General features: G+C 35.3%; 1 protein-coding gene across 15 annotated transcripts in view; it reads right to left on the minus strand.

Annotated features, from left to right (window-relative positions):
- The window catches only part of Nuak1 (Nuak family kinase 1), a 137,172-nt gene that overhangs the window by 40,978 nt on the left and 74,351 nt on the right, over positions 1 to 21,843 (minus strand). For 8 of the 15 annotated variants that reach the window (XM_067088585.1, XM_067088584.1, XM_067088580.1 and 5 more), the window contains 11 exons: positions 20,036 to 20,101; positions 19,556 to 19,675; positions 19,194 to 19,326; positions 17,238 to 17,473; positions 15,038 to 16,801; positions 11,251 to 12,321; positions 8,378 to 8,599; positions 6,690 to 6,878; positions 5,894 to 6,039; positions 4,874 to 5,002; positions 2,872 to 3,024 (listed from right to left, as the gene is read on the minus strand). In XM_067088585.1, the coding sequence (XP_066944686.1) occupies positions 2,872 to 3,024; positions 4,874 to 5,002; positions 5,894 to 6,039; positions 6,690 to 6,878; positions 8,378 to 8,599; positions 11,251 to 12,321; positions 15,038 to 16,801; positions 17,238 to 17,473; positions 19,194 to 19,326; positions 19,556 to 19,675; positions 20,036 to 20,101 (4,229 nt within the window). The remainder of the gene's footprint in view (positions 1 to 2,871; positions 3,025 to 4,873; positions 5,003 to 5,893; positions 6,040 to 6,689; positions 6,879 to 8,377; positions 8,600 to 11,250; positions 12,322 to 15,037; positions 16,802 to 17,237; positions 17,474 to 19,193; positions 19,327 to 19,555; positions 19,676 to 20,035; positions 20,102 to 21,843) is intronic. The other 7 variants (XM_067088586.1, XM_067088582.1, XM_067088591.1 and 4 more) reach the window with 4 other exon arrangements.

Genomic DNA, 21,843 nt, shown 5'->3' on the forward strand with positions numbered 1-21,843 from the left:
AAGGTACAGAACACTGGTGAACATTTATTATACACAATGGGGATAAAATGGAAAACTAAGCAGTAGACATGCTTGACCACTTTCTGTAGTAAATTGTATAAAAATCATTACAGATTAACACTGGAAAAAACAAGAAATGCATACTGTATAGATTTAGAGTCAATGTATATTAGCAGGTAAATTTTGTATGCATTACTATCACTTAGACTGAATGGGTCAGAGTTATGTGAAAATATGTACTGCAGTTGATCATTAATATTCTGTTCATTTTGTTTGTGCACGCCAACAATTCAAAGATGTTATGAGCTGTTGCAGTAATAAGATACATATATGATACCATAGAGCATATATGATACCATAGAGCACATTGTAAAAAAAAATTCAAAATTACATGTATTTGATTGTAATTTGACATTCTAATTTCATTAAATATAATATATATACATGTATCGCTTATATTAAAAAAACCCTGTAAAATTAAACTTTAATTTTCTGGCTTAAGGATATTTTACCTCTAATACTACCCATCTGACTACCCCTCCCTTCCTGCTAAATTCCTATGCTACAAATATATAAAGATTTTAAGGACTTACTGGTTGGGATATAAATAGTGTACTTGCATTTATACAACAATTGTGCCTATGTGGTTAACACAGAATCCAAAATGGAATCTGTATTACACATGAACTGTACAATTATGTGCTATTTCTGAACTTTTAGAATGATTAATTCTTCTTAATATGCAGATCATACTGATGTACGAAATTTCTACTCTGGGACTGACTAACAATCTCTTATTTTGATAAACTTACTACTGTACTCCATTCCTAACAAGTACTGTATACATGTATCAGGTCTGTATGTTGCCTTAAGGGTGTAAACCACTGCCTTGTTATGGCTTTTCCAAAGGGGAAATTGACTAAGACGTTTACAAAGGATAAGAGCACTTCATTCAGTTTATGCTTTAATCTTTAAAAGTGAACACATCATCTAACTAGTCTAACATACAGCAAATCATTGGCCCCCATCCCCACTCAGGACTGGATTCAGAGCTACAGCTACAGGACACTGTAGCTTTAAGTGATTAAATTGGGATGTTAGATATTCCTCACTTTCAGGACTTTATTCAACCTTCCTTAAGTGTCTTATTCTTGCACAGATTTAGTTTGTCTACCCTTGCAAATCCCAAAGTATAACTCTCATGCCTCTGGTAATGTTGTTTGGCATTTTCCAACAGACTTTTCTTTTCAACTAACTTCAAAAACCTGTAGCAGTGTCTTGGTCTTCTGTTGAAATTTTACTTGAAGAATAGCAATTCTATTAAAACCCTACAGATGAGCCTGTGAAATAATGTGTCCATAAACCTATAACTTAGCTAATGCATGTTAGTATGAATAACTGTGTGTGCAGATTTTTAAACCATAATGCAATAAACATAGAAACTTGAGTGAAACCAAGGAATCATAAGATTTTGTACTTTTAGGCAATAGTGAAGAATTAGTATTAGAGAAGGATACAGTATAAGAATTTTTTTATGCATTTTTACAGATCATTAAGCCTTTGATAAATAAAGGATGCCATTGATATCATACAAAGCTTCAAATCATAAATGCATTTTTATTGGCAGGGATTAGAGATTTCATTTAAACAAGCTTTGGGAGTGCTATTCAGTGTGAAATCTAGCATCAAATACAATGACATGACTGGTCTCTCTTTGAGGTTAGTTTTTAAGAACCAGCTCCTGTACTCGTGTATAGGCATAGAATTCACAATAGCAATACCTTGTAACACTTAGTGTAGCAAAAAAAATGTGGTGAATACCAAAAGGAAATTTCCCTTACCCACTATTAAAAAAGAATTAAAAAAAAAAAAACTGTAGCAGAGCTGTCAGTGAACTCATATCATTTCAATTATATGAATACTCCTGGTCCTCAAAAGATAAATTCAAGAATAACCAAACCTAATCTGCCAATTTTATTTCACTCGCTCTTTTAGCTTCTTGGGCCTCTGACCTCAATGGTCAGTAGACTAGCCTTCTATCAAATGCTTTTGTCTTTGAAACTTCCTACCATCCTAATTTCCTTCAGTAGTTGCTACTGCACAGGTAAACGTCTCTGACAACTGATTCCTATTCAAGTTATAGCTACACATGAATGTTATAGGATGAAGATTCTGTAACTAAGATAAATAATACACAAGAGGCCCATAGAAAAATGCTGGGGTAACACTATTTGATTCTCAATATCTTTCTGATCCCTATTCAATCACACTGCAATTTGACATGTAAAATTAAAAAAAAACAAGTGACACTGTGATCTACTTTTACAACTTTACACAAACTCCTAGTGCAACAGAAACAACAGAAGATTTATTCCGTCTAAACGCTGTACTACAACTTCTCATGAAAAGAAATCTTGCAATCTGAATAAAATCTATATTCAGCCACTAGATATCAGATTTATTCCTAACAATAAGATTTACCTCCCCCCCCCCACACTACTGGCTAATTTAAAATTGTATTTTCAACATGGAGACCTACTGCTAAATTTCTGCAGTAGTATACTGCTAAACCATAATATAAAAAATGAATGCTGAATTATGTGAAAGCTTTAAGACAGTTACTGAACACAAAATTTTAGTCTTGCAGTTTAGTTTCTTTGAATTAAAACTCAAAAAATTTTCATAATTTAAGTACACATTAAGGAACAACTATGAAAAGTAAACTACATTATTTACTGTATATGAAACACTAGAGTAAAAATATCTATTTCTAAGTTTTGAAAAATAAAAATATGTGAATATAAGAACTATAAGTAAACTTCAAATGAAAAATATTCATGCATCCAAACATAAACGTCAAGGGCAACATACTTGAGAGGACTAGGTCGGCCTGCTAGAGTGCGTGTAAATGCCTGGTGTGCCCGTGCTGCTCCAAGCTCAGCTGCTTCTTCGACATGTGGTGGGGGTGTCACTATTCCTTCACCCTCCACTGCTATTGGAATTATTCGCTCCCGACGAGATTTCCTGTGCGTTAATGCATGAAATTGTATTTTTCCCATACACATCAATTACATTAACTAACTAACATTAGGAATTCTAGGACTGTGATCTTATTATGTCACCTATCTTTGTCAACTCAGATAGCACTGTTGTATGTAAGGATCTGCAAGAACTACTATATCGCTTCTTTTAGTGTAAAAACATTCTCCACACTTTGGAAAAAGGTCACGGACCTTTATTCCTCTGACTAGCGTTTATCCCTCATTTTCCCCACACATAAACCTTTACATATACTTCCCTGCATGTGTATGGTTTAATTATGTAGAGACTACCTTAATGTCCCTCTAACAAAAGGTTACATATCCATCAGATTTCAAAAGAATTTACAAAGAACATGAAGCGGAAGGCACAATATTAAATAACTTTACATAATGAACACAGCACAAATATGCTGGTACTGAAGTATAATGAACTACAGAAAAAACTTGAATGATAAATTACTGGGAACTTGGGGAGTGTATGTTAAATCTCTTCTATAGCCTATCTACAAGTGAAGCCACTACAACAGGCCAACTACTTTTTAACTTATATATCTTAAATATTAGAAGTTGAAGGAAGAGTTAATCTTTAATTAGAACTCAGAAATATCAGAGGAGCTCAATTAAGATCATAGTAAAAGTTTGAAATTGGTGAATATTTATAAAGATTAAGTTTGTCACAGCAGTTGCATCACAGAGAAATAAAAACGTTATTACTCCAAGACTTGTTAAGCAGTGGTTAACCAATAATATCACAGAAGCCATTTACATTTAAGAGGACCCCTTCTAACGTATTCACGCTGTTTCACGGAGGAAGTATTTAACAGACAAATGTGAACATGAAACAGCATTACAATTACTTGTTTCCTTGTTGCCTAATGCTACAGAAAATGCAGCTAAATAAATGAGGAGAACATGGGAGAGATTGTCCCGAAGTCCTGCAATAATATGTGTCAAGTCCATTAAACGAAGTCACTTACAGACACCATGCCTTTATTGTAATTACTACCTTAAAGGGAAAGGATATTTTTGGTCAGATAACTCCTAATCCTCAAATAAGATGAAACAAAAATGCAGAATAATAGGACAGTTAATCCTTAATACTATTTCAACCACCTTCATCCTTCCAAAAGTAACCAGAGATTTACTGTTAGCCATAAAATCGACTTACCATATACTGTCTGTTAAAAAGTTATTGAAAGCTTTTTCCCAAGTTTTCATATCCTCAGAAATGAGACACCACAACAAGGAAAAACTGTCTTTTAGCATATTTTAAGGGTCCCATTTACTCTAAGAGCTGAAATCCCAGCAAATGATGAGAGCTAACTTTTTTACATTTAGCAGACACAAAGTCCCCCTAGTTTCCATGAGTTTCTCTACAGGAGTCCTGCTGACAAATATAATTGAAACAATACTTGCAGAATAAAGGAGACTAATAAAAGGCAACAAAATAATTAATGTATGTTAGACACCCAATGGTAATAATTTTGGAACTTTGTAAGTTGCAGACATCTTTCCACCCACCATTTACTGGTTAATCCTATATCCTAGTATGTAATATGCAATATTGAGTAACTTCATTAGACAAATAAAAACAATGATATTTAATGTGCTTTAACACTTTCAGACACTAAAAAATAAAGAAGTAAGCAACGTCTCAAGATATTAGTGATGCACAGACAAACTAAATATTTGTCAAGACAGCAGTAAAAGGATGAAGAGTTTAAGTGTAGACTTGACAAGACTTAAAAGAGTTAACTACAGGATGAAGGGTTTCAAGTGTTGACTATCATTTAAAATGATAAGTGTTCTCATTAAACATTCAACAAACTAACATTATTGTTTCAGGTGTAGCTCTGTATATGGGAGATCTTGGTTCAGAGGCTCGGCTGTGCAGAGTCTGAGAAGGTTGTGGTAGGACACGAGATCCCAGGGATGACGAGGTGGTAATGGTGGTATTGGGCCTGTGGGAAAATGGAACCATTTCACCGGTTCTACATCACATTCGGTAGAAAGGGTGAGCGTAATGGAGGAGGTACTATTACAGGTATTACTTTTGTAAGACAATTAGCAAAAAGTGCCGTACTATAAACGCTATGCAAACTCAAAAAGGTAGGATAAAATCAGGCAACAATTTCTTCATAGAGGTAAAAAATGCACAAAAATCTGGTAGGGTAGAACTTAAAAAAAACTTCAATTAGAGAAAATGCATTCAAGTGTACAGTATAACCTTCTTTTGCCAGAAAAAAAAATATATATATATATATACATGTATAAATGTATATACATTCACATATCCCCATAAAAATATTCATCAAATTAGAAAATAATTAGTAAATAATAATACAGTATATAAAAGTATTCATAACCTAGAACTCATATGATTTCATGTCAAAACACTTTTAATATACAAAATGAAATCATTTTAACTTACTTTACAAAAATATAAAATGACTGGTCTATGGAATTAGAATATTACTCATTATGCAACCAATTACAAGAACTGCAAATACAGTAATACTTTGTTTTTGCTTTATGCCACAGGCAGGCAGTGGAAAGATTCTCCCTGACAACCTAATTTAACACCACTTTACCCATAGTGAAAATTAAAAAGCAACAATCTTATCAAGTTTAATTACCTATTGTGTCCAGTTTAATTGCCTATTGTATCTGACACTTCCAAATCATGTTAAATAGCCTGGTTCCCTTGATAGGAATCAACTTGAAATTTTCACAGCAAAAAGCAGATTATGATTTAGATAAGTTCTCATTTCATGGAAGGCCTTAAGATATAAAAATCATCTAAGTTACATGGCACTGAAAGTTACAGCAGTTTTTATGAAAAAAAAACTTACCTGTCTGAGCGAGAAAGACCTTCGCTAGTAGTGCGATCGTCGTCGTCCTCCTCATCTTCCAACATAATTGGAATGATTCGTTCCCTCTTTGCCCTCTGAAGCTGTGCTTCCCCTAAGCTTCTAGGTGGTTCTACACTATGCTGGACCTGAAATAAATATAATTTACAGGTGAAAATTTACCGACACATTTCTTAGGGTGCAGTACTAAAGGTTCTTAGCAGTCCCTACAGTACCCATTTCCGTTGCTTTTTACCTTCTACTTTTAAACCATTCCCTTGGATATCTCACCAACCTGAATGTCCAACTTTTTTATCTTTACCTGATCCTAATCTTCACCTCCCTTTTAAAACTTAGTCTGTAAATGTGACTGAGTAGTCTGACTAAATTATTTAATAACAACAACTACTATCTTCTCATTTGTGTGCTACTGTTGTCAACAATTTCATAACCATAGCACAAGTGCAGTTTAGCAGTATGTGAAGCTTGGGACAGCATCACCTGATGGATAGTTCAAATTGCCTCAAGCTACTTGACAGTTAGCTGTAGTTGTGTCTGATAGTTATTTTATGGTACACTTGTTGGAAAATTTGGGTCACATCAATATCTTTTATAATCATTCTTAGACACACCTGGAGTGGATCTGAACCAATGTCTACTGAAGTCCAAGGAAAATGGCACTCATATTTAGCAATGTTAGCACACTATTAGGTGATGTTGCATTTAGTGCAATTGTAGTTATCTAATTCTCATATGTTTTTATATTTTCCTCTATGCTGTATAAACTGAATTAGCTTACTTCTGATTTGAACTCTTGAGGTCTAAGTGCTTCCTTGGCAGTAGGAGAGGTCAGCTGAATTTCGGCATATGAAGAACGTCTGTTGGCTGCATCTGGTTCTTGCCCAATGGGTTTCTTATTATTCAGGACGATTTCAACCTGTGATTTCTTGCGTTCTGCCTCTTGGCTGCTCTGAGAATCAGCTGGACCCTAAAAATTAAATAAGTACATCAGTCATAAATGCAAAAAGATCCCCTCTCTCTTCAGTGTGTCAAGTTCTGGAATAAAAGCTGTTTGATCTTGATACAGTGCCTTTATGTTTACTCTGACCAAAAAAAAAAAAAGACAGTTTACATGCATTGTAATACAGAATACATTCATTTATTTAAATATACTGTAACATAGGAATTAAACAAAGATAAACAAAAATAAATTTACACAAAAGTAGATTGTGTACCAGAAGTGATGAAATTCACATACAGTACATATTTGTTTACCACAGAAAGGTGAAATGAAAAACTTAATTTCAGGTGTTACACTCCAAAAATCTTTGCCATGCTAAAGCTAACCAATGAAGAACTCAATCTGTAATATATGCCAAACTAATTAATTAGTTTAGTGTACTTATTGTTTTGGGCATTACCTTGAGGAAAGTGGAATTCGGGGATTATGATGGAAATTTATTGTGAGAATTTTTCTTGATTATTTGAAAATGTAGAATTATGTAGCACAGTGTACCTACTGTTCAAGGCATTACCTTTAAGACTTGACTTCAGTCCAGACTACAGAACAGCATTACAAGAATATGTATTTATGACTGAAATATACAACAATTTTTCTAGATTATTTGAAAAATGCAGCATTGTAATGTTTGCAGCAAACCATTTCAAGATAATAACTTCAGGTACACTCACATTCAAGAAACATATTTTCATCATAACTATGAAATACTTCAAAGACCTACGTTCATCTACACTATTAAAAGAAACTACCAATCAAAAACAAATACATAATGTCAATTAACTAATAACTGTATTAAATTAATGGCATTCCCTAACTATGAGCTGTGTACTATTAGTGGCATTTCTTAAGTGACAAAGTGAAATGTAGTCTTTTGCATATGCATACCAACAGGTCTGTGCCAACTTCTGACAAGTGTTAGAAAGCTATAATTCATCCCCTGTTAAGCTTTTCTGCAAGCAAAGCTGGGTAAAATAAGCGAGCCATTCACTACAAGAGGAATATGTAATACCAAATGTTAAAATTTAAGGTAAGGATGATAATGTTAGCAAAAAAAAAAACCATTTTGTAAAAAATATAAAAAGCATTTGCTTTACTGTATACAGTAGTACTAAAAAAATGTTCTCACGAGGCCTGAAAAAATCTGTCTAAATATTAAAGTACAATTTGGATGCATATCTAAATCAAGCTACGCTCTGCTAAAAGCTATATGGTCATTAATATGGCAGACGGTCATTAAAAGGTTCCACCATGCTAAGCTACAAATAAGATTGCTTAGCAATACTCAAGGCGGTAACGGAGGCCAGGGTCTGCGATCAGGAACATTGTGCAAAGGATAAGCTCCATACAGTGAGTATGGGACATTATTTTGATGCAGGGATGACTGAACTGGTCCTTCCATAACAGGTCTCCCAGGATCCACATATCTCTTTTTTTCTTTTTGCAAAATACCCCCAAACTATTCTAACCTGGCGTGCTCTACTTTCTGAGGTTCTAGTGGTCACAGGCCTGTCTCTAATGGAGGGTGCAAGAACCTGTTCAGGTGGGATGGCTTGTACTTCTTTGACTACAGGACGGCGCTCAGGACGTGGAGTAGCAACGCTATCTTGAGGTTTACTTTTATCTTCCTTTCTATTTTCAGGCAGATTACGAGCCAGTGAATCGCGTAATATTTTAATCTCTTGCTCTTCCTGCAACATTGACACTTGCCTCAGAAACATCAGTAAAACTAAACATCACTACCTTTTGCACATGTCAGTAACTTCACTCCTCCCTCAGAATCAGCACCCTTACGTACACTTTCAGTAAACGCCACCTTTCCTAGGATAAGCCCTCGCATTTACACATTCAATAACCTCCTTTCTCAGGGTCAGCAACACATACTACTTTATTTCATCTACCTACTCCATTCTCAGAATTGGCATTACGTACCTCTTACACATTTCAATATCTTACTCCTTTTTTCAGAATCAATAAGGAGTTCTTAAATTCCATACTTTCATTTGGTTTGTTTGCAATACTTTCATCCCTTCTCGGTTTACTACAAACTTCTCGTTCTTTCCTGGAAAACTACTCTCTCAAGAGTTTTTAAGGGGACTATATACCTCATTGATCTTAAGAAACTAAGCATCACTAAACTTTCTTCTTGGCCCTATTCCTAAAATTCATTCTTAATTAACATGCATTCACACTTAGGAATATTGAGTAAATTCCTATTAATTCTTTTGACCTCATCACAAATCTCATACTGTATTTTGAAAAGTTTCAGTAACATAATAAAATACAGTAGTTTACCCATGAACTTACAAGTTGATCAGAATTCTGTGATAATGAACGAACTTATCACTTGAAATTCAATAACAAACATCTTTCACTCATTCTTATGGCTTCCTCAAGGAGACTAACTTATCTGGATTCACCAGGAATTATGTACTTCCTATGTGGAAACCTACAAATGCTTTTGACAGCTTATGTGTAAGGTTAAGTACATGTTACTGAAACCAGTTAAAGAATTACAAGGCCACCATTAAGAATAAACTGCCTACAGGAAGACCTCAATATCATTAGGAATAGGCAAAGCAATATAGATATGAATGAAAAATCAAAAGGAAAAATTCCCAGAAATTAAAATATTCGCTACAGACATCTGTAACAAAATAGGATTAAAAAATAATAAGTATCAGTAAATCAAAGGGAAGGTAGAGTACTACTAAATATTTACAAATTAATGCAAATAGTATAACAGAAGGTATCTGTATTTTCCGTATAATAAACGTACATAATTATTTTGAAAATATTTCTACTCTGTGGTCAGAAATATCAGTAATATACATCTGCTACATTTAAATCCTTACTATATGTTTGAAATGCAAACTCCAGTATTTTCCATGATCAGACAACTATTGCACTAATATAAAATAGAGTAATAGTGCTTATGGTGTGTTTCAGCTGAATGATGTCACAGTACATGGTACAATACTATAATTCAAACCAGTCTGCGCTGGCTGCTGGGAGGTACTCTCACCCAGAATGTATCTTGTCAATCTGAATATTTCTGTCATTTTTCTGTAAAGAGAATGCTGTGTAGGCACATGACTGACCTATCTGGTCAGCTAGGTAAAGATGGATTGAGCCAAATAAACCAATGCTGCCTTTGCTCCTGAATTTTGACAGCTGCTGACCCTTCTTCCCTTAAGTAAAATAAAGTACATCACCTCCCTTTTCTGCTACTTTCACAGGATTAACAACAATTACTATACTGGCTCTCTCTATTTTAAACACCAAAAGACTGTACAGTATAAGTAAACATAGAGCAATTCTAGTCTTTTTGTTGCTGTCACAATCAGTGCATTTTTCATCCTCCTCCTCCAAAAAATGATTACATTATACAGTAATGATTATTAAGAAGTAATGATACATCTAACAAGGGACACTAAACTGTAGCACTGAATGTTCTTCGCATATTCAACATAGTCTTAGTTCAAACAGATTTAGAGTCTATTATTCCTGATCTTACAATTTTCCAAATAAGTTTCCTTCATACTTTGTTATTCCCTTTAGAACACAAAAACTGTCCCCTTTCATAACCACACCTTCATTGTCGCAGTCATGATAAAAATTTATGGTTATAACTCAAAATTAGAAAATGTAATACAAAATATGCAATTCCTCACCTTTTCAGCTTACATCTGGTTATTGGGAAAGACTTATCTACTTTTTCAAATACACTGTAGCTGTCACATCAAGGTTACTGGCCCCCTACATTCCCCTGCTTTTCAGAGCATTTAGTTTAACTTCGTTGGTGTTTTGAGATGTTAGAAGTTGCTCACATTTTTAGAATTGTGTTTTAAAAATACAAATCTATAACCATATATTCCTAAGAGATTAATACTCTTTTATTATTATTACCCGTGCTAAGCAGAACCACAATATGAAAACATATTGCCTGCAGATAAATCTAAAAATGCTACAAATGCAGAACTGTAATGTCCTTTCTAGAATTCTGTCTTTATGCTCTAAAATAACTTCAAATTATACCTTGACATCCATAGTTGTAATGTCTGAATTTGGTAAAAATTTGCTGAACTTATACTGTACTTTATATGCTAATACAGTACCTTTGATTTGCAGCTAAAAGAAAAAAAATTTTAAATACAATACACAACATGGTTCTTATTCTGTTACTGTAAGCAGAGAAGTTTGATTGGTTACAATATGATGTGCTTCATAAGCTCTATTATTATTTGTACAAAGTGGACTTTATTTAACATAAGTAAAGCACAGAATCCTCACTACTTAATCTATGCAAGTGAAATAAAAAAAAAATGAAAACAAGTCTCACCTTTGTGATGGCCCGATCAACAGCTTTTATGGCTGACATCATTCCCTCAATTTCTTGATTGATGTTGTTCTTCTTAACTTTATCTGGCATTAGTGGGGGGCCTAAGGGTGGAGGTGGAACAGTGCCTGGAGCAGGTTTAGTCTTAAATCCTCGAGGTAGTGTGGCAAACTTCTGCTCAGGTGAACTCTCTGCTGCCGCCCCCACCGCTGCTGCTGCTGCTGCCGCTGGCTTTTCTATTTTCTCAGGTGATGTTGGTGGAGATTTGGAGGGTGATTTTGACTGAGGTTCCTCTCTGATTGCTGGCATGTCTTTCTTTGCCTCTCTGTCCTTTGCTTCCGAAACTTTACGTAATTTTTCTCTCCTTGCTGCCTCAACCTTCTCTCTCTTTTCCGACAAAATCTTGAGCATCTTTTCCGCTTCAGACTCTGAATCAGAAGAGTCCGAAGACTCTGCTTTACATACTTCTTGTTTAGTACCCACTTCAGATATTTTTCCTACACCTCCAAGCTTCAAGTTAAGTCCCCCCACAACAACTGCTTCCTCTTCCTCGGAACTTGTTACAGTCTCTCGAGGACTGACCTCTAAAGTACGAGTTGGAGTCTTTGGCATCACTAACTTCTCATCTACTCCAGCAGGACGCTTATCAGTTACGGATGTCTTCTTGGCATCGTCAGGTTTACCTTCTGCCTTCTTAGGTGAAGGAGTTGTGACTGTGCTTTCATTCTTTTGAGGTTTGGTTTCTGCCACAGACATTTTAGGTGACTTAGATTTAGTTACCTGCGTGCTACCAGACTCTTTGACTTTCTTGGGGGACTTCTCTCTGACAGAATCTTTAGCAGGAGACTTGTCTTTGGAGGGAGAACGTTCTTTTGTGGGGGATGTGGTTGTAACAGGAGTTGATTCTCTTAACACATCCTGAAGTATAGTTGGTCCAGACTGTGTTGTGGGCAACTGTGGGCTTTCTTTGGTTGTGGGAGATGGAGGAAGAGAATCTGATAGTGACTTCTTTCTGTAGATAACAGATGGCTTGTCTGCTGATTTTGCCTCAAAGGCTCTTTTGGCATCAGATACCTATGAAATAGAAACATTCTTAACTCTCTTATTACTTCTAGTGATTGGCAGTAAAAATGCTTAAAAATAAAACAGTGAACTCAGTGACAACAGATTTGGAAGACACCAATTAAACCTTCATATAAAAGCAATTTTGTATTGAAGAATAACCAAATTTCCTGGATAAAAGAAAGGAAAATGCTGTACTAACTGTACAGTGGATAATAAGAAAATACAAGAATAAGTGATGTACAGTTGTGATGAAAAATGTATGTGAATCTAAAAATTATAAAACAAAGAAAGAGTAATTTTGAAATCAAATTTTAAACTTAAAATGCATTGTATTATTCAAGAATTCCCTGTTCTTGATCACAGTAAAAAAAAAAAAAAAAGTAAAAAAGGCTCAATCAGATGTCATTATCAGCCTCAAAAATGTTCATGTTTTTCATGATTTTTGTTTTTCATGTACTATGGTAATTCGCACAAAATGTCAAAGGACAAACACACACAGACATAATGACTGAAGCTGTATATAAGGTAATAAACAAAACAAACAAAAGAAAACACAGAGAGCTAATTTTAAATATTTTCAACTGGGTGACTTAGCTAGAAGCATATAATAAATCATTCCTCTGTTCATTATGCTCCCTAAAATGGTGAATGAATGAAAGTTTGTTGCACAGACAATTTGTTTTTAATAAAAACATAGTGTGTGTGTGTGTCACTGGTAAAAATAGACATCAGTAAAAAAAAAAAAACATTCTTATCAATGTGATTCAGGTATCAACTTACTACATGGGAAATGTACAAGTTTCTCTTCATGCCATATAAGCAACCAACGTGGGCTCCTATAGCCCTATGCTACTACAGTATATTCACTGATAAGTGTGGATCTCAGCAATAAAACCTATCACTGTCTCATAGAAAAAAAAAATACTGGGAAAAGTATACTTAAGAAGAGTTATAATGGATATTTCTCAGTCAAAAACAATCCTGCCTTTTTAAGCAAAAGCACATAAAAAAATTCAGGAAATGATAATCCCACGATAGCTACGGTAGTTTCTTTTGCTGATGGAAATTTAAGAAAGAGATGTAAAACTCTTCCGTAATCTACATTAATACAAAACTAAGCTTCAAGAAATTCAGACTGTTCTGTAAGGGACATAATCACTCAAGTGTGTAGTGCAAATTCAATGCACAAAAAAAAGTGTGTTTAATGATGATAGTGAGTAAAGGATTAATATAAGACAACACACCAGACAATCACACAAACTGCCTTACTAACAACAGGTAAAATTGTATAGCATTACCGGCAAACAAATTACAGTGATAGGCATACACACAGTGAAGGCTAAAACAGGACCACAGGTTAAATAATTTTGTATTCATTTTTAAACAGAACTGAAAATAGTAAAATAGACTCAGAGACCAGTTATCCCCAAGCACAATCTCTCACAAAAGCATTGCCATTGTCCCCACATCAGAGTTCCTAATCACAGAACACTGATGGTAACAATGATGGTTAACTTTAAATGAAAATCAAAACACAGACCTTGCAGTAACAATGGAATGAGTGACTAAATGACAAGAAAACTAAGCATGGTGAATGGTACTTCATAAATGTCAGATATGGATATAAAAAATTAAAGGATTGGCAGGTGAGCCCTCCCTAGTAGGAAGGTCTCATCTATTGCCTAACTAATACTTTGGCAGCATTTACTGAGCAATGCATCCCAATCTAAACAGGCATCAGGGCACTTGTAAAATTAGGAAGGTTTATAATCCTCATGAATTTTTTATGGAAGGAAAACATTTCAAGTTAAATTGGATATGGAAATGAGATGAGGGATTTTGACCATAACTTACAAACAAATTGTTCTATACATCAATATTCTGACTGCATATGGAACTCTCCAGAACCCATATTTAGCAATATTGTACTTAAATGGCAGGAAGGAGAATGCTTATGAGGCTATGTGCTCAAGTGTAACCTTGCGTGTCATGTTAATGGTGTAAGCTTGTAACACTGAAATACTAAAATTAAACAATGCAGTGTAAACGTTAAAGTCTAGAAAAAAACAAATGTTTGTGAAAGGAAGAGTTCATTTTTGTAGAACCTACTAGAATATAATTTAAATTAAGAATATTCAAGAACAAAATTGTGAAGTGCCCTTCTGATGTCACCTATGTACACAATACAAAAATGTGAAAATTACATAAACAAAATATCTTTTTATAGCAATGATTCATAGAAATAGGTATTTTTGGATACAGCAATATTAATGTTCCAGTTTGTATGGTAACAACTTCAATCCAGATTTAATTAAATCAATAATGTGACAATATATAAGAGCTTCTCAAAGTGCTGTTGACCTTATTTTCATAATACAATAGCCTGCTGTGAAATTCAGTGAAGATACCTTTCTGATTTATCTAAACCAGCAATGATACGGTAATTTCAAGTGAAGGTGAAAAGACTACTGTACATTTGTGAAGACTAATTTAAAAGTTTTGAAGTTCATTTATGGAATAACTCTCAGGATAAATTACCAGTAAATTATGTTCATACAAATATGATTAAGTAATTAACACCAATAAAACCAAAACACAACAATTAAGAAGAGTAAGATTATTGTAACTGTCAAAATATTGCCACATGCAATTAAAACGTATGAAATAAAATTACTAAATATGAAGAAGCAATACAGTACAGTGCTCTCATTAAGACAGGCTTTACCTTTAATGAAGGAACCAATTTGGATTTTCGATCTGCCACGGGTTTCTCTTCAAATTTCTTGGTGAGATCAGACATAGCATTTCCTCCTGGTCTTACGGGTTTCTTGGCCTTGTCCCCTCCAGTTGGAGGTTGCTGTGAACTCTGATTTTCCCACATGGCAGCAGCTTTGAAAATCTTGGACTGACGTTTCATGGAATCAGTGCGAGCAGGCCGTGCCTCATTGGAAGACTCGGAACCAGCCCGACTACGGGCTGGTGTCGATAGCAGAGACGAGGATTGACTGGCATCTTTACTGGAATCTGGCGTGGAATCTGCTTCCTTCCGCCTCTGATCACCAGCCGTGTCTCCTTCCTTCTTCAAACTTTCTTCACTAGCTGCATCTTTACCCTGAGTATCATCCATCTTCACCACGGGAATGTTTAAACCCTCAGCTTGTTTAATTTTGTCAGCTGTCTCTTGCAAAATCTTCTCTGTTTCATCTACTTTAGCAAAAGAAGGAGAAACTGGACTACCGGCTTCTCCATTCATGACAGGCACTTCTGGAGACTTGTCTTCTACTTTAGTTTTGGAGGATGTTTTCATTAATGACTTAGACTTTACCTTTTTCACCTGGCTAGGTGATGGAGATTTGGACTTAACACTTTGTGTTTGAGAAACTGGGGTAGTTCCAAGCTTCATTGGGCTAACAGATTCTCTTGATAATGAAGAATCTGAAGCCTTAAGAGTTCCATCGTTTGACGCTGAGGATTCCATTGATTTGGTGCTTGATGAAAGTTTTGCTGGACTACCAGCAGGCGAAGATGAAGAAAGAGGAGGGAGTTGTTCAGTTTCCATAGGTTCTGACTGTTCATTCTGAGGTAAACTACCCATATCATTCTTACCACTATTACTTTTGCGCGTTTTTGCATCACTAGATGATGATCGGCCTAAAACTTGGTCCTTAGGAAGTGGAGGCTTCAAACTTAGACCTGGTAATTGGTCCTCTGATGTACTAAGGGGAGCAGTAACCTTAGGCTTACCCATCTCTAACTCACTTGACTCTTCCCCATTTATCACAGTTTCAGTAACAGATTTACTATTTGCACTAACACTACTATCATCTTTTACACTTTCCTTCTTTTTTGTCGTACTTTTCCTTCTTTCTTTGTCATCAGTTGGCCTAGTCAATGACGAGTCCCTCTTTTTCACACTTTTCTTTCTTTCTACTTTATCGTTCTCACTGCTGTCCTTACCAATGGATGATTCTCTCTTCTTTACACTTTTCTTTCTCTCTGACCTTTCACTTATATCACTAATATCACCATCCGCTGCAGGTTCAGACTTTTTGACACTCTTCTTGCATTCCGAGGGATCGCCATCAGTTAATTGATCTTTCTTTTTGGTACCAGTGCTACTCTTCTTTCTCTCTGCTGACTCAACCTCAGGCCCAGCCGGTGGCCGTCTGCTACTGGACGCATCCCCCTCCTGTGAACTACTTTCAGACTTACGTTCTTTACGACTAACTTTTGGGGTGCCTTCAACGGTCGATTCTCTTTTCTTTTTCTTTTCTATTACCCCAGACTGATCAGCTTTTCTCTTTTTATCCTCTTCTTTCTTTTTCTCTTTCAGTTTCTTTGTTAGTAACGCATCAATTTCATTATGATTAACAGACGAAATAGCACCAAGAGAAACTGAGCGTGTAGGAATGACGGGCAAGGTTTCTGGAGGAGGTGGCGGCAAGTGAAGTTGAGGAGGAGGGCGCGTCGCCTCTGAGGTAGGTGGCGACTGTAAGGCAAAACAGTAATCACTACTGAATTAAATGTTTAAATGTTATCCAGGTCAGGAACTGCTACAGAATAAAATAACCTAAACTGTATACAAAATCATAAAGTTAGAAATCATAAGGTTTAAATTAATACAATCCATTGATCAGCCAACACTACAAAGGAACTTGAGAAACTGAGCCCAAAGGAACACTACAGAATTTGTTACAAGCACTAAATTTTAAAACAAAAATATGTAAAAGACAATAAAAAAATCTGGAAATCACTTCAAAATCTTATCCAATAGGAAATTTAACATCTCAAAGTATTACCATGAAAGGCCTAGAAAATTCTTGGAGGGAATGACTGGCCCAGAACCTCAAAATCCTTTCCTTCTAAAGCTAAGAACGTACTGTATCTTGTGTTACAAGATTTTTAAGCCACCACGATGCACTTACTCTCATGCTCTCATCTTCCTCTGGCTGAATAAGCATGTGCTCAGAGTTGATGTGTTTCGGGGCAAGTGACAGCAGCAGATCGAGGCGTACAGGCGTCTGGTTGGCTAAGGCCTCTGCAACGTCTAAACATGATTCTAAATAACCCTCGTTGACCCACCAGTGACTGCATATGTCTTCTATAGTGGCTCTTTTGGAAGCTGAGACTGTAAGCATTTGACGAATCAAATCTGACGCACCTGAAAAATGAAACTTGTCAGTGGGAAATCATAATTATTTTACAAATGATTACAAACAACCAGCACAAACCTTACAGAATCAATCGCAATATATTAAAGAAAAGTAAATATTTTCATCACTGGAAACAGTAAGGATAGAATTAACGGGTAAAAGAAAAGAGGAAGAATCTACAAAATGAAAAAAATATTCTGTGACCTGAAAGAACAAACATTTTATGTGGTCACGAAAAAATAGCAGAACAGAAAATTCGCTTGTTACTTCCATTCCTCTTTCTCCTTCTCTTGTAAACCAATGCCCACCTTCCCTCTTTCAGATGAGCCATTAGTTCTATTCAAACCCAACTCAAGTAAGTTTAGCTGGAAAAATATGAATCAGAAGAGACAGGCTGATCAGCATATTGCACAGCAGAAAAAGGTACAAAGAAATATTACAACTGTAGTTTAACAAGACTACCTAAAAGGGATTTCCTCTAAACATGACTGATTTATAAAATTTAGGCTGTCAAGCCAAGCACTGGGGGACTTTTGGTCATTCAGTGCTAAGGCAGTGAAAAGAGAAAGTTCCAGTGTTGAACAGCAACATAAAGAGGTCCAGAAGATAAATGAAATGATGTTCAAGGATTTAAAGGTGGAAATGGCAGAAAAACCAAATTTGAACCAAGGATTCACAGACAGAGGTGTTATATAGCAAGACTGAAGAAAGGAAGGAAGAGTACAGGTAGAGTACAAGGTACAAGGCTAAAAAGTGGGTGCAGTTGGGGCCACAGGGACGCTGCCAACACCCTTTAGTACTGCCCACAGTACACTGCCTGAGGTGCACTGATGGCACTAACCCCAACTAGGGGTTCTAATTATGGACAAAAATTGGGGCAAAAAAGTGAAGCTGAATAGCATGGACAAAAATTACGGGTGAAAGAGGTTAAAAAAAAATGTTGAATATTTAAAAATGTCACATACAGGCAAGAGAGATTACAAATGAATAAGACTTCTCTCAAAAGCACACTGCCACAAAATGCTGACATTTACCAACAATGAAACTTCATTCCACTACACATGACAAGCATATAAATATCTTCACATAAAGTTATAATCTATCATGAAATATATTTCTGGACTGATAAAGCCTAAATCTAGCTAAGCCATTGTGCAAAAAGGAAGATTCAAGAAAAAAATGAATATGAAAATGCTGAAGGAATTATTGATATACTAGTAGCTAATAGGGATAAGAAATGATGGGCTGAGGGATTCCTCAGATAAATCTTTGTAAAGACTGTCCCAATATGGTAAATACTCAAAGCAACTGCATTTGCAGGAGACAGAAGGTAGGGTTTTTCTTGACTATTATCTAATCTGATCCAGATAGCCACCAAGACAACTGCTAAATGAATATCAAAAACTGACTCAAACCTGGTGCTCTAGCCTATTCACTGCCTTACATTACAAATATTACAGTGAATCATATACCTACTGGATTAGGGAGGTGACAGAATCACTACCTGGACCAACACAAATTACAGAATAGGAATTAAGAAACGCAATTCACATAGACCAATTAACGAATAGGAAATAAGAAACAAAATTCACAGAGTTGAATTATGGCATGATGGTTGAGCACATTCACAAAAAGTTATGGGTAATTTCAGAAATACTGGTCAGGCATGGACAAACCCTGAAACATCATTTACATGATCTGGAGAAATAACAATTCTTCAAAACTTACTGGAAGGCTTTTTGGGCTCGTAGTAGTCCCCTTGTGTGATCTGCTTTACTAAACGCTTGAAATTGGAGCCATCAAATGGCATGGCACCATAAACCAATGTATAAAGCAGTACCCCAAGAGACCAGCAATCGACCTGGAACATAAACAGTTACCAGTTACCAAAGGTACCTTGATTATGATGATAGCAATCTCTTTAATCATTACCTGCATTACTTTCATTAGCATAATGATACACTAGATTTTTTTACAGAATAAAACACAAAAAGACACTCATCTAAAGGCAATAAATGGCTGCTAAGACCAATGCCATTGCCACAACTTAGCAATTTTACTTTCTACAGATGAGACCACAAAGTACTTACTTCTGGACCAGTGTAAGGAACACCTTTAACAATTTCTGGAGATGCATAGAGGGGAGATCCACAGAAGGTATCTAGCCGATGTTTATCGTCAAATACGTTTGAAAGACCAAAGTCGGCAATCTGGAATCAAACATTATCTGCTAGCTCAAGAGTGAAGTTACATGCCATGGAATTTTAATGAGATAACGGTGTATTACTGCGATGTATGCAATACACAGAATGGTGAAAAAAGTAGACTAACAAATTAACTTCAGTACGGGAAAACAACAGATATGTAAAACTATTGAGCTTAGAACTGACATTATGAATATAAAACAAAAATTACTATTGTAAACTGCAGTGTATAAAAATAGCTTTAATAATTGCTGTACTGCACATGATACTGTAAATGATATTGTGGCTAGATGTACAGTAAAAGCCACCATAAATTATCTTTTGGAAACTTACTGATTTAAAATTATACAAGAAATACAGACTCACTTTTGCATTCCCTTCCAAGTCCAATAAGATGTTTTCTAGCTTTAGATCTCTGTGACAAATTTTGTGCTGAAATAAAAAGAAATTAATGTTAACTTTTAACTGATTTTCTTAAGAGTTTCAACCTGAGCACTAAATAATAACCCCAGAATATAGTATCTGAAGCAGAGAAAATTAACTTTGAAATATGTTTCTCCATTTGAAAGAATTCGTGATATAATCCCATGCATTTAGAGTGAAACATACATAAATAAATAAATAACCTTGTTGATTTATTATGATTATTAGGTAGTTTAACCACAACAACGAGTCAAAACGCTTGATTTTTCACAGAGCTGGCCTAACACGTTTGACTTTAACAATAAAGTTTTGTTTTATTTAGTAATTGCATGTATAATGGAGATTCTGAAATTCCTTCAGTGATCTGTTCAGCAGAATTTTGGATATTCCCAAGAAATGCGTTTAACTGTTAGTGCTGACCTACATACCCTGCATACATGGATTGGGTCAATTGAGTTATCCATTAAGTATCTGTGGGGCAGAACCAGTGCAACCAATTCAAAGACAATAGAGAAGTACTTCAACATTGCACATTTTTTGTTTTGAAAAAATCCTACTCCAACAGTTGGTTTGATCTACAGTATCAAATTCTTTACTCAATAAACTCTATCATTTATTAAAGATATTGAACATATGTTTTATGGTATTGTAGAATTCTTTATGCTACTTTGCAGGTGAAGAATCAAATGTACACACCTACATTCTTGAAGGTTTTCAACACTTGTAAAAATAATAATTGTTGACTTAAACATATTCAACAAATGTGAATGGGAAGGGGGGGGGGGAGTTTACTCACAAGACACTGAAACATCTGTGGAAAAGTCTGAGACTGACTGCAGCATCTGTCAAATTATATTTTTACTTTTAATTTTTGTGTTGGGTGGGGGAGGGGGAGTTCAACAGCATTTGTCCCAAACAGCAGAACACTTTCTCTTCAACATTTATAAACAAAATAAAAAGGAGGCATTCCCCAGCTATAATAGAAATTATTTCATCGGCAATATACATTACATGCTTTGATCTCAATATTCACAAAGGTGTCAGGTTCACTTGCAGATCTAAGGCCCCAGATATAGCAACAGGGCTAAAGTAAATGGTTCTTTTATTCCAAACTCCATCTTTATCTATTTAATCATATTTTTCTGATTGAGAATAAATACAGAGGGGGTATGCTTTTGATCAAAGTCCCACTTCGGCAAAAATACATCCAAAAATAGCTACCTAAACACATGAAACAATGGACGAGAACAGCACTTCAAAAGTTCAAATGACCATCCATGTTAGTCACCTCTAATGTGACCTGAACTTGACATTTTAGGGGCCAATTTTGGCCAATAAAAGTACACAGCTTGCATGATACATGTTCTACTGACGTCACAGGTCCGCTCTAAATATATATAACGTTTATGAGGCTATACAAATTTTTCATAAAGTTTTTCCATAAAGTTTTTTTCTAATTTATCCACCAATGGGACTATCTTCCTTCTACGCCATAAGGAAATAGTTCCTCACTCTAAAAATCAGAGCATTTCTTTCTCATTTTTTTTATGATATGGGATAAAAAGTGTCACTCCATCAAAGCTGATACCAAAAAAGCAAACCACATTTCACATAAATCCTAAAGATAAAAAATTTTGTTAACAAACATATCAGTAGAGAATTACAGTTCAATTCTCACTTTCTTGATGATACTGAATGAGCAGTGTAAAGAACAGATGCATCTGAATTCATATAGCATATCAAAACTAAGG

Source organism: Macrobrachium rosenbergii, chromosome 45 (assembly GCF_040412425.1).
Source record: "Macrobrachium rosenbergii isolate ZJJX-2024 chromosome 45, ASM4041242v1, whole genome shotgun sequence".
Classification (NCBI taxonomy): Eukaryota; Metazoa; Arthropoda; class Malacostraca; order Decapoda; family Palaemonidae; genus Macrobrachium; species Macrobrachium rosenbergii.